Below are 13,295 nucleotides of genomic sequence, written 5' to 3' on the forward strand. Positions count from 1 at the left end.
GTCCCTCAGCGGCGGGCGCGAGCGCGGGGCTCGCCTCCTGTCAGGCCAACGGCTCTAACTGCTGACTGTCTCTGCTCCTCCTCACGCTCCCCCTCGGGCGGCCTTTGCCTCCGGTGCCTGCAGCCGTACGCCTTCCGCGCTTCCCCCGGCCCGCTCCGTTCGTCTGGCTGCCCCCGCTGCAGCCCCTCGCAGGCGGCCGTGCCGGCGGCGAGGTGACCCGCAGCACCCCTCTTTGAGTCTCCCGCCCCGCCGTGACTGGTCTTTCCCGCCGAGGGAGCTGCCTGCCTCCGTGCCTGCTGCCCCAGCAGCCGGCCACCCTCCCACCAGGGCTTTTGCTGGTTAAACTGCGGGGGGGCAGGAGTGTAGGGAGGTTTTGATTTTTTTAATTCAAATTTGAGCCGCAGGGTAAAGAAAGGAATTTGATTGCCTGCCTCACTTGCAGGGTGAGTGAAATGTGCTGGCCCTTACCAAGCAATTTTCAGTACTTTAATGCAGTAAAGGTCCCCTCTCCTGTGTGCTTTTTCCATCTTTCCAAAGCAGGATCTCAACCTTTGTTCCTCTGTCAGTCCAGCTCCTTCCTCCCTTCTTGGCACACCTGCCCAAGTTGGACAGTTATGGCTGGTAACCTGCTCCTTTGAAGACCCACACAGTGCTGGCCTGGGATGCCCTTAACTGGGGCAGGGAGGAGCATCCTTCATCTCCTAGTCCCATGCACACCTGTCTGGAAAGGCAAAACCATGTAGTGCCACATCTTTGGCATTTGGTTGTCCTCTGTGCTGCACGTCCTTGCTTGGCCCAGTGTGTGGCTTGCTGATCGTCGCATCTTGTGCGTGAGGGGGTCTGGGAGCAGGAAAGAGACTGCAGATCTCTTTCTCGTCCTGGAAGTCCCTGTGTTTAAATGAGCTTTGCTCTAACGCTGCGTAACCCAGGCTGTGGTCCCTTTCTCACTTGCATCCAGTGCTTGTGTGACCTGTAGGGCCTGAAATCACCCAAATGTGCCCTGGCAGACATGACATTGGCAGGTGGGTTTCTCTTCAGCTGTGCGCAGGTGAAGAATTCACATGTGTGTAACTGTTGTGTTTTAAAGTACGTATTTTGTAAGTCAGCAATGCTGAAAGCGGCCTGCCATAAGAAAGTGCTCCTTTCTGTTGTAAAATAAATTGAAGTGATGGAAATAAGACCTAAGTAATACGGAAATCATGAATAAGAATAAGCAAAACAGTAAAGTACTGAAATGTTCTTGCTAATTTTGAGCTGAGTGAGTAAGTGTAAGGTTATGGAAGGGGAGAAGTTAGGTGTCTCCTGAATAACTCGTGTGCACCTGCACTGGGAATCCCGAGTTCAGCCCTGGATTTGTTATGACAAATGAGCGATTTTAGAGATTAGCAACAAAAAATTCAAAGCACTGGTGTGTATGTAAATAAGTATGTAAATGTAAGGCATGTATGTAAATGAAAAAGTGTTTAAAAGAGCCTGCTTGATAAGTAAGAGGGAAGAGGTGCAATTCTGTAGATATGTAATGAGACAGGCAATGAGGGCTTGTGTACACATATGTGGTGAATGTTAAGGAAGTATAACTCGCACTAGCTTACTGGGGACCTAATTTAGGTGGTATAGCAATTATTTCTACTGATAATGTTGCTATCGTATGGGAAATACATAAATAAAACTGTTTCTTATACAAGGTTTCTCTACACAGAGATTTTACTGATGTAACTGCAAGAAAAATTATGAACAGACTGAATAGCTAGCTTGGTACAACAGTCACGTATATAGGCCAAAATTTGAAAAAAACCCCACCCCACAACCATAGAGGATAGGAAATATTGATGTAAATAAAGAAACAAGTTTTTTAAAAAAGGAGTTGGGGTGAAGACGAAGAAGAAATCTCGGAGTAGGCGGCAGTTTTTTAATGCTGTATTTCCTACTGTAGGAAGTAAAATCAGTAAGTATCTTACTGAGACTGATCCCAAACATGCAGGCTATTTGATCTTTCTCAAATCTGAGTAGTTTTATTTTAGAAGACCCACTCTAAAGTGTATGAGGAGTTCTTTTAACTGGATTTTTATTTGAAAGAGAACTGGATTGCTTTACTTGCTTGACTTGTTAAATTATATCTTGTCTGAACAGTGTAAGTTTCTCATGTAGTTCTTGCAGGAAGCTATACTGACGAGGAAGCCCTTAGCAAAATAGTCAATTTAGAATGTCTAGTTGAAATCTACTAATTATAGTCATCCTCCCCCATGTCTTTTCAGTGATGACAAATTCAGCAGTTTTGCAAGATAATTTCATCCAACTTCCTCTTCTCCCTACTTCATTCTAAATTTTACTAACACCCTGTTAGCCATCTTCTGTTCAGGCAACTGAGCTTCTTGAACCTTCAATTGACTGATCCTGCTTTTATGGGAGATTGAATGTGAGAATTGTATCTTATTAGAGAAGAAATCTAACAGAACAGGTTTGTTTCGTGCAAGGGCCACAGTTAGTTCTCTTGGCTAAAAAATAAATGCTTTTATAATTCAAACACATGGGAATAAAATGCAAGTACCATGGAAAACAGCCAAGTAATCTAAATCAAGCTAAAATATGTTTTATAGCTACCAAATTTCTGTATAATCATAATAACCACTAAACTCCTGTTATATAGTGCAGACTGAAATACATGTTTTTGTCTTTTTCAGATATCATAACCTTAAGAATGCAGTCAGTTTGTCAGAGAGTTGGCACTTGTTCCTCATGTTTGAAGAGACAACTAAATGGCTTCCTGGGATTAATTAAATGGCAGAGAAGACTGGTTCCTCCTTGTGTCAGAACTATTTACAGTGAGACGGGGAAATGGGAAAAAAGCTATGGGTTGGAGACAAGAAAAAGAGTTGAAAATTGGTGGCTCCCGAGATTAAAGGATCAGGTCTGCAGAATTTCAGAAACTAATGTAAGCATTATGAGAAATTTGGAAATTATATGTTTGATATTTTTGTTTTCTCAGAGTGAAATTAATTGAAACTTACATAGTACAGTTGGCTTATAATGATGAGATGTATATTACATTTTGGGGGAAAATACTTTTATATGGTAGTAGATTATTAAAAACTGTTGATGAAATAGGTGGTAAAATAATAAAAAAATCTTGAGGGTAAACAGGGTGATAAGCAAAGTATGAACTTGTAAATTTAGGAAGTGTTTAATCAATTTTTTCTTTGAATATTATACCACATTTAGGAATTAATTATTTAAAGTATTAAAAGAAACATCTACGTTCGTAACTTTTGTAAACCATTTTCTCAAGTTCTTGTTCCCAATGGTTATTGCAAATCTATTACACTATGCACTGTGACTCATTAAAATCTATGTTAAGGGAAGATAATTTTTCAAGAATAATTTCTGGTTTACAGTGTCCTAGGAATAATGAGTGACTTGCAGAAAAAACAAGTTTTGCCATGCAATAAAAGATCTTGAAAACAGTGGTAATCTCGGTCTCTGACTCTTTTTGCCTTCTCAATTATGCTCAGTCACATAGGTATAAAACCATTTTTGTGCCCCTTCATGTTTGTTTGTTCTTTCCTAAAATGTGCCCCCTCTCCAACAAAAAACTGATTCTATCAAAGTGTCGAAGAGAGAAAAGAGGCTTGCTTTTTCTGAGGAAGAAAACTGAGATGAAAATGGTGTGCATGCATACAGGTAGCAGGGAAAGCATTAAGTTAGGCTTGTGTCTTTTATATCTGACGACACATGTATACATAGGTATCATATATATATCATACATATGATAAGTTCTAAATTGTATTTTTAATGATACTTTTGTTTATCCTTACAGTTGAAGTAGATTTAATAACTCATATTAAGAGGCAGATAGTGTATAGTGCTGCAATGAAGTATTCAGATTATTTCTGATTTTGCTATTATTGAACATAAGTGGTAAAGGAAGTAGTATTTGACAAATATGAATAGAGTTTTGTTCAGAATAGTAAAAGCTGCCCATAATTTTTTTCTTTCATTATTAACATAAAAAAATAATTACGGGAACTTACCAAGCATGTATCGATGATAAATTCAATGCTAATCAAGATGTATTAGGAATAATTTATGTGAAAGAGATAATGTTTGGTTTCTTTGTAACTTTTGTCCATTTACTCAAACCTAACTAAATGAAATTTTTACTTTTCACTATGCAAGGTACTGCTTGTAAGATGTCTTTGGATCTGAGCATGCACAGTGGAACTGAACAGTTTCACTTCAGTGGATGTTCATGCAATTGCAAATGATTGAGTTTGTCACTCAGCAAGTTACTGCAGTTCAGCTGACAAAAAGCAACTGGCCAGGAGTGAGCTCCATGTTTGTTGTAAATACAAAATACAACACTTGTTTAAACTGTTAAGAGGATAATTTAATCTGTCATGTTTTCATTTTTTGGTGGGACAGATTAGGAATGCATAGATAATCAGTTACAGATGCTATGGTAGGGAATGGTGATTTGTTAAGCTGCAGTTACATTAATGTATCTTTTGTTGAGTAAAAGTTAATTAAAAACATAATTCTCGAGTGCTGTATAAATATCAATATAAATTGATGAGATGGCAGCAAAGTCTGGTAAAACATCTCCATTTACAGTCCCAAAGAATTTGATCCGATGAACTTTGTCGGTGCTCACTTGGATCAGTTCCAGCAAAACCTTGTTTCTCTCCATCGTGCCGCGTAGTTTATAATGTGCGCATGTATTCAAGTGAAATGCTAACTCATGTCATTACAACTTTCTAAAAATTTCTTTCTAGAAATCAAGACCAAAATTTTATGTGCTTTCTATGTTCCCATATCCTTCTGGAAAGCTTCACATGGGCCATGTTCGTGTCTACACCATGAGTGATGCAGTAGCTCGGTTCCAGAAAATGAGAGGGATGCAGGTAAGAAAAGATGGGCAGTAGGACTGGGTTGGTTTTTGATGTTTTAGTATCGTAATTGGTCAGGAAATCAGTATTTTCCAGAAGCCGTGAAGGTTTATTTGGAATATATGCTATAGGTGCCTAGATAATGACCTGTGAAGCTTGGAATATTGAAATTGGAGACTTTTTGAAAACAGGTGGTGTTAAGAACTCACTGTTGATAACAAATTGTTAGAAGCTATCTCAAATGATACAGCTGATGCTGTATCAGCTACTTGAATGAATCTGTTGATGCATGGCACAGTGTCGATGAGACCTGTGGGCCCTGCCATTTCTGTAAGAGGAGACTGAAGACCCTGCTGCCATGGGGGAGGAAAAGGTGTAGCAGGCAAGAGAAAAAGACACTACAGAAGTCAACTCCTTTCACCTCTTCTGCTCCTGAGAACCGATGTCCTTTGTCAGACTCGGGGATGTCCTGCTCCTCTGTGCCAGCTGGGAGGGAAACCCTTTTGCATGACTGCTACAAGTCAGATGAGCAGGGTCATGTCGCACGTCACATCATGTGGAAGAAGAAACTAGAATCTAGTTTCTGTTCTGTAGCGACTGATCCCTTGGTTTGCCTCTTTCAGCCTTGCTCGTACATACAAAATGCTGTCTTCTGAAGGTGCAAGCCTACCAGGTAGGCTAAGAAGACTAACTTACTTGCTGCATCTGCAAGGAGAAATCCCACTTTCCCTTCCACATTCCTCCATTTCCCAGTCTGCCCCATGCCTGCCATCATTTTTCCCTTGTTCCCTTCTCTCTCTCTGGTAGGTAGAAGGTGGAGCTGAGAGTCCCTGCAGTCTACAGGTGGGATCCTAATTGGTGTTCTGCAGTAAAGGCTGGCGGGTAAAATTTGAAGGATGTAAGAGAATTGCAGCCTGAGTGACAACCATATTAAGGAGGAAGAAGACATTTGGTAGGCAGAAAATGTTAAGAATTGGAAACAGTAGGAAGGAGGAGCACAGAAAGAGAATACCCAATTTTGGGGCAGGGAACAAAAGGAAAGAAATAGCTTTAAGCAAGAATCTAGGATGAGACTCAGAAAGGAATTCTCTCTAATGTATGAGAGAGGAGGAGCAGCTCAAGAATATAGGAATCAGAACCTCAAAAGAGTACAAAGAAAATGAAATGGAGAAATAAATGTTAGTTGCTGGTTGTGGTACTAAGTGCAATTTCCTTGCTACAAGTGCTGTTGAAGTGTAGCGTTTCCTGGATTTATCACCATCCATGAGACCCTTAAAGGTATCGTCACTGAATTATTCAGTGTGCTGCCTTTCCAAATACTGTGTATTTTATGCCAACGATGAACATACCATGCACTGAATATGTAATGCTGCTTTACAGAAATGCATTCTCATGCTTTTAAAATTACAGGAAAAAGAAATAACTGCCTTAGACTTTAAATGAGAAAAAAACCCCAATGTCTGTTGTTACACTCATCTTTCCTAACTTCTCTGAATGACCAGAGCTTAGATCTCAATAAAAAAATTGTGCTAACTAGGCTCTTGAAGGGACTGTTGATTCTTGCTTGATGTTAAGACCACTGGAGACATCATTTCAGGACATAAGCCATCTCTCATCAGTAACACTGGAGATACTAAATTTCTGTTCAGAAAGATGAAAACTTGCTCCCTCTTGTACTAGCTAAAATAAAGTGAAAATAATTGTCTACGTCCAGTAGGATGCTGTAGGTGTTAGCTTTTGAATACAAGGGAAGTATTCCAGCTTTGGCGAAAACGAAAAGATAATATAGTTGCAATGAAGTACAAGAGCCGCTGTGAAAGCAAGTTTTATTTCCATGATTGCCTGTTTTTTCCCAGAAAAGTTTTGAAAGTCTTATAAAGTTTTTAAATCTTGCATTTCAGCTTATTTTTATATTTCATGTAAAAATTACTTTGAAGGTATGAGAGTGCCTGTAGAACATGCTGAATTTCTATAAATGCGTGTATCTTCTGTTGTGTTAACCACTTTGAACATCTATTTATGACTAAAGGTGGGCAGCCAAAGAATTTAACCTTCATGTACAATTAAGAGACGTTAAAGATCTCTTAGATGATTTCCTGAGTATGTCAGACTGAGAGCTATTGTGTTAGTGATGTACATTAACTTGTTGGAACTTATATTTGCCTTAAAAAACCTTTTCTTTATTAGCCATGCTAATTTCTCCATCACTTAGAATTAAAGCCTTTATAATTGATTTTCTCCTCGCAATTAATTTATCAGCGTCTGGATGTTTTCTCTGGCCATTGTCATAGTTATACAATCTGTTAAAATTTCTTTATTGTGATGGTTGTAGGCTATGACATGGTTATGTCTTATCATACATAAAATTAGATATTCCCAAGAAAAATGTTTTCCCCTGTATTCAGGGAATTACTGTAATTCTTCAGTACATAAAAAGAAAGAATGCTTTAGAAACAAAAAATGTTAGTATGCATAACTAACTTTGAAGTTATTCTATTGATTTCCCCCCCCCCCCCCCCCCCTTTTCCGGAAATTCAGCTTTAATATTGCATGTTTGAAAGTTCAGGGACTGCTAATTTTTCCCAAGTCAAAATTCTAAGTAGAAGTGAATACATTTCAGGTATTGAAGGCAAGTTTAGGGTAAGACTTTGGAGTAGTAATGTTGTTTAAACTTTTCTTCCATCATTTCCGAACTAAAAAAAAAGGAAGAGTAATTGAAAGTAATATTAGGAACTATATCTCTACATACAGGTGTAGAACTGACCCTGGTTAGGAAGTCATAAAACTGTGCTAGAAGCGATACAGGTAGGTTGAAAGTGTTTGTAAGGCAACGAGGAATAATGGGCTGTTACCATGAAAAACAGAGGCAAAAACATTCACACTTAAAGTTCCCAGGGAAAACTTCAGACTGCAATGTGTATTTGTTGTCTAATAAACAGTGAGGGAAAATATCAGGGAAAATATATATGGTGTGTACATAGCTGACTAGTATATATGGTTGAGTAAGACAGTAGTGTTTGTTCAGTAAGGTGGAGATATTTTTCATAATGCCTTCGTGAGAAAATAGTAAATTAGTTTCATATTGATTTAATCTGAGCAGGCAAGAATTGGCTTATTTGTTGTAATACTTAAGTAAGGATAAGCTTGAATGCCTTTAGAAAGGGATTAGAGCGCCTTTAGAAAGGGATTAGAACTCCTTTAGTAAATTGGAGCCATTCTTTGGAATGCATTTGTGTAATTTCTTCATATTGGAGGTAGTTTGAAATCTTAACTGGGAAAGTGTTAAATCATTTGGATGCTGGTTTTTTGTTTTTCTAAACTGCAACATTAGTATTTCACTTTTCTAGCTGGATAGGATCTGATTTTGTTTCAATTAAAATATTCTAGAGAGGTAATATGCACTGAATTCTACTGATACTTGCCAGAAACCTGTACTTCACCAGCATTTTAAGTGGGAAAAATAAATATTTTTGCTCTTTTTTTCCCCTCCTTGTTTTTGGAAGAAATACTGCTTCAACATAAAGCCATAGATGATATTGGTAACTTACGACACTGAAAATGGGCAAACTGATTACCTAATGAGAAGCAGCCTTTTCTGCAATACGTGACTGGCTAGTCATTTATTAAATGCTGTGCAGGGTGGGATTTAATGCAAGTGTAATGTTGCAATAGGTAGTCAGTCACTTTTTCAGTGTACTGGTGAGTGGTAAGCTTTGCAGAGTTTTCACTAGGGGGTGCATGAATTTGTGTGTTGCAGTACAGAGGTAATCACTGGAGTTGTATCGATATGGGGCCAGTACATCGATTGTGCCGATGGGTGGTGAAGTCCCATTTGTTTTACCTGAAGATCTGACCAGTGAAGCATTGTCTTGTTCCAGTAGTCCTCGAGGACCCATAGGCAGTGCATGGGAAACAAACTCTGTCATGCACTTGGACTGGATTGCTGCATAAATGATTTGTAGAGTACATCTGTTATAAGATAACTTGTTTACGTTCTGATTACTGAAGATGAAGTTGGAAGTCTTTGCATGGGAACTGTAAACCATATAGATTACTTAGCAGGAATGCACTGAGCTAGTCTCTTTCCAAAATGTGTTAAGGATAACATTTTTCTTGAAGTGCAGTTAAAACAATTTTTTGTGTATGGAGAGTTTAGTCACAAATCTTATTACAAACCAATTTCTTTTAAAATGCTATGAAAAAGTAATTTATATATTTTAAATTACAAATTTGTATCTATTAATAAACCAATCCAGAACTATAAAGTGCAGTTTCTGGTTGTGTTTTCTCTGTGAATTTACATGCATGTTGTGAATTCGAATGTAGGAGTTTTGTAAGATGTTAAGAGATTTCCTATTCATTATTTGAGAGTGCCATGTTCAAATTATAGAGCTATTCATGGTGATTTTCACCATGGCAGATTTCCAGTCTGCTGCTGCTCAGGGGAAAAAGTATTTACCATTGCTTTATCATGCTATCATTATCATGTCTTTGATAAATTCCAAAGTGGATAATTTGTGCCTCTCAGAGGACTGAGAATTATTCCCTTAGCAATCAGTAAACAGAGAGTGATTCAGTTCAATAGTTCCTGTGATACCTTTTTAATAAAATTTTGAATTGAAATTGATACCACGGCAAGGCTGTCACATGTGTGTGTTGTGCAGAAATGAGAATGATCATTGGACAATTCAGGGTGAAATTCCTGTACACTAGGAGCAGATTTCTTAATTTATATTTAGACTGCTCCTGATAGGTGGGATTGGAATATTGTCAGTGATAGTTCCACAATATCCCCAAATGACTTAAAGAGTGTTTTTGTTTTATCCAGAATGTCTTCTTTTTTTAAATTGGATGTATTTTCCTTAATTGTTTTCCCTTTCAGCAGTGAATCTTAATATTCTTGAAATTGCAAAAGTGAATGGTATTGAAGAAAGACAGGCAAGTTTAATTAAACCTTTACAATTAATTAATCAGTAAGATGAATTATTTCAATACAGTTCCATTTTCTGATCATCATTAGCTGCTTCCACCATTTTTTTTGTGTGAGGCTGTTGTGTCCTTTTGCCAAGTTATTTTCTGTGGTATAAACCAAGTGGAAAGTATTACAAGTATCCTATCCTGTGTGAATTGGATCTTACTTAAATTTAGTTTTCCAGTAACAAGTAGTGAAGGTGTTAATGAGCTCACTCTGTTTCATTTTGAAAGAAAAAGAGAAAATGAGGTATTATTTTAAATGCAATTATGTTAGACAAGAATGTGTGAGATTAAGGAGGTAAGAGACACCTTTGTTTTCTAAACGTTTGTGGTAGCGTGTGGACATAGAATAATTATTCATATTTTGTATCTTGTGAGAACAAGAAATAAATGAGAGCATTTTATAAGCAGGCTTATGTTTTAATAGAAATCTTCATGGGTTGATTATTTTTTAATTTGAAAGTGCCTTATCAGAATGCTAATACGCAGCATTCTGTTGCAGAGAAGCATTGAAATAGTCCTTGCTAGAATATACGCATGAGTCAGAAATTCATTATTTTAATCTATTTCCAGGTGTGCGTTGTCTGCTTGGGGTTTTTTTGTTTGATGGTGATGGTAAGTTTTAGCAGTTGTGTATTGGTGTTTATTACCTAGTATGCTTAAAAGACAATCTAGGCTGCATTCAGGTGGAGGTCTTGTATTTAAAATGTGTTGTATCTGTAATCTGTCAATTTACAAATCCGATTTTCAACATGTTCAGCCTCATTGTAGGTGGCCAGTGGAAGGGGCAGCCGTCCTCTCCTCTCCCCTCTCCAGCCATGTGTCCTTACTGTCTCACTTGTGTGTGGTTGCACAATTGTGAGATAAGTGCAAGGAGGATGACAGAAAGTTGCTGCTGGAGCCAAGGGTGTTCTGTGGCAGCTGAAACTCTTGACTACAGATCACCTATTTTGTCAGCCTTTCTTGGTTAGTTCACATCGAGTGTGTCAGGGGGCTGTAATAGAGACAGGAATGTAGACTTTGCTGTATTGATTCAAATCACTAATCTGTCAGCAAGCCTCTTCATTCTCATCTTTGGTTGTCTTCTCTTATCACACATTCTCTGAAATATATTTATTTACAGGCATTTTTGACACTGATTCTGCTATCTTTCTTAAAATTTAGAATATACTGATCTGGATGTAAGAAAGATACGTCAGCTCCCTGGTCATAGTTTTGAGAGCTACTGAGCATATCAGGAGAGCAAACAAGTTGTTTGTTTCCTTACAAACATTAAGGAAAATTCACTGAATTGTCCATCCTAGTTATGTTGACAGAGGCATGGAACTGAGTGTTATGAGATCTTTGTCAGCTTTGCGTTACAGAGTACTTGCTGATCTTGCCTACTAACGTCAGTGCGATGGGCTGATTGTTACAGCAGTGAATAGGTGAAAAACCTCTGAGAGGAAGAGCTGAGATCTCAGAAATGAATTCATGGAGTTACTGTGTCTTCCTCTGCTTTGTCCCACAGTCACATTAAGAGCTCTAGCCATCATTATCGATAGATTTTTGACCATGCTGTGAAATGATTCTGAAAGCGATGCTTCGAGCTAATATGAAGTGAGAGTCTTTGCGATCTAAAATGTTTCAAGATGCGACTGTTTTCCTTTATAATAATCTGCTCCTGAAAAGACCGCTCAGTGTGGTAGTTACCAAGTGCTTTGTTCTCCACACGCTAATTAATCATTTCCTTGCAACTTTATGTTCCTGTGCAAAACATAGTATGTTGAGTGGTAGAAAATGCCAGTCTTTCATAGCTGATCCGGCCTGATCATGTGAACTTCTGAGGATTTTAAGCCACGTAATCAGTGTTCAAAACTAACCTAGTAGTTTTAACCAGGAAGAGTTTACCTGTCAACTTCTTTGTGAAGACCAGAAACACACGTCTGCCTTTGGTGATAGTACTGGCTTCTGCCATCTTAAAATGACGAAAACTATAACCTGCCTTCTTTTACCAGGTATAGGCATCCTTAGACTTACGCAGTCCTGCTGTCTTGCAAGATATGTTCATTATTTGTTTTTCTTTCTCCTTGCGGCTTAGAGAAAATACTGTCTGGGCAGAGAAGCCATGCTTGGAAGAACGGTCACTCTAGTGAGCAGAATTGATCCCTCAGTTGCATAAGGTTTAGAGGCTGCTGTCAGAAGCAATCAAGTCAGCTTGAAATTCAAGAAAGTGGATGACTTTTTTTCTTCTGCTCATCTGTAATTCTGGAGTGAGCAGCCATGTTTTCTGCTAGTTAGAGCCTATGGCCAAACCATCAAGGAGCTGTAAGGAATACCCTTTGGTCTTCAAAATTGCTTTCTTCCTATTTTTCCTTTGTTTTGAACAGCCGAACTGGTCCTTTATTCTTTGTGTCAACTTCTGACATGTTAGTTGTATATTTTCTTCTTCTCTTCCATGTCTGTCGAGGTTTTTTATGCTTTCCAGAACTGTATAGTTAATCTCAGTCTTGTGTTTTATGTTGTCTAAGTAGAGTTAAGATGTAATGCCAAGTCCTATGTGGCGACTGTGCCATTTTAACTGTAGATACGTAACACACATTCCAGCCAGAAGCTGCTGACCTGTTGTTTAGACAAATGCCTTTCACAAACCTTTCAAATCCATTCACGGTAGAGAAGTAAAAGAGACAATAAACTTGAAATAATTTTCTAAACCACTGTGCATGTTACATTCATCTCTATAGCAACTACATAAATAGATCTATCCTGGAGATTAATTTGAGGATATTTTTAATGTCTCTTTAAATTCAGGTTTCTGATTGAAACTTGAATTAGCATACTTCTTCAGCCCTTTAACTTGAAGAATGCTGTTGGTTCTTAAATTGAACTGTCTTTTGAATGTGATAAGTGAATACACTGTATGGTATTTTAAAATACATGCTAGAATTGGGAAGATCTGTGTGAGCAGATAACTCCTGCTAGCAAAAAAAAAAAATGCCTGCACATTAGCTGTCTGGAGCATCAGTCAGTCTTTTTGGGGAGTCTGTAGCCAGTAGTGAAGCTGTTCTTCCCACATCCTTTTGCTCATGAGCGTGAGAAATGAGATTGTGCTTTGCTTTTGGCTGCTTATCTATATCCAGGAGATCTTCAGAAGCCGAATTTTACAAAAATTAATTGAGTAGTTTTTCTAATCTCACTTAATGTGCATCAGCTTGTAGTAAAAGAAGGCATTTGTTGGGATGCAAATGTAGGGCATTTGTCTAAACAAAGGGGGTTTAAATAAGAGAAAACATGTATTATACATGGAAAAAAAAAATCTGGTTTATTTCATCATTTCTGTCCGGAGACAGGTTGTCAGCAATAGTAGTGGTCAAAAAGAGCTCAGCTGCAGAAACTAATATTTTAGTGTGTCCTTAAAAAATTCTGTTGAGATTTGTAGTTTATGTAAAGTTTACCTTT

At 38.1% G+C, this 13,295-nt stretch overlaps 1 protein-coding gene across 2 annotated transcripts in view; it reads left to right on the forward strand.

Moving 5' to 3' along the window:
- Positions 1-13,295, forward strand: part of LARS2 (leucyl-tRNA synthetase 2, mitochondrial) — an 87,831-nt gene that overhangs the window by 136 nt on the left and 74,400 nt on the right. The window contains exons 2-4 of one of the 2 annotated variants that reach the window (XM_052794649.1): positions 977-1,022; positions 2,682-2,932; positions 4,770-4,898. In XM_052794649.1, the coding sequence (XP_052650609.1) occupies positions 1,010-1,022; positions 2,682-2,932; positions 4,770-4,898 (393 nt within the window). In that variant the 5' untranslated portion in view covers positions 977-1,009. The remainder of the gene's footprint in view (positions 1-976; positions 1,023-2,681; positions 2,933-4,769; positions 4,899-13,295) is intronic. The other variant, XM_052794657.1, reaches the window with a different exon arrangement.

This window comes from Harpia harpyja, chromosome 1 (genome assembly GCF_026419915.1).
Source record: "Harpia harpyja isolate bHarHar1 chromosome 1, bHarHar1 primary haplotype, whole genome shotgun sequence".
In the NCBI taxonomy this organism is placed as follows: domain Eukaryota; kingdom Metazoa; phylum Chordata; class Aves; order Accipitriformes; family Accipitridae; genus Harpia; species Harpia harpyja.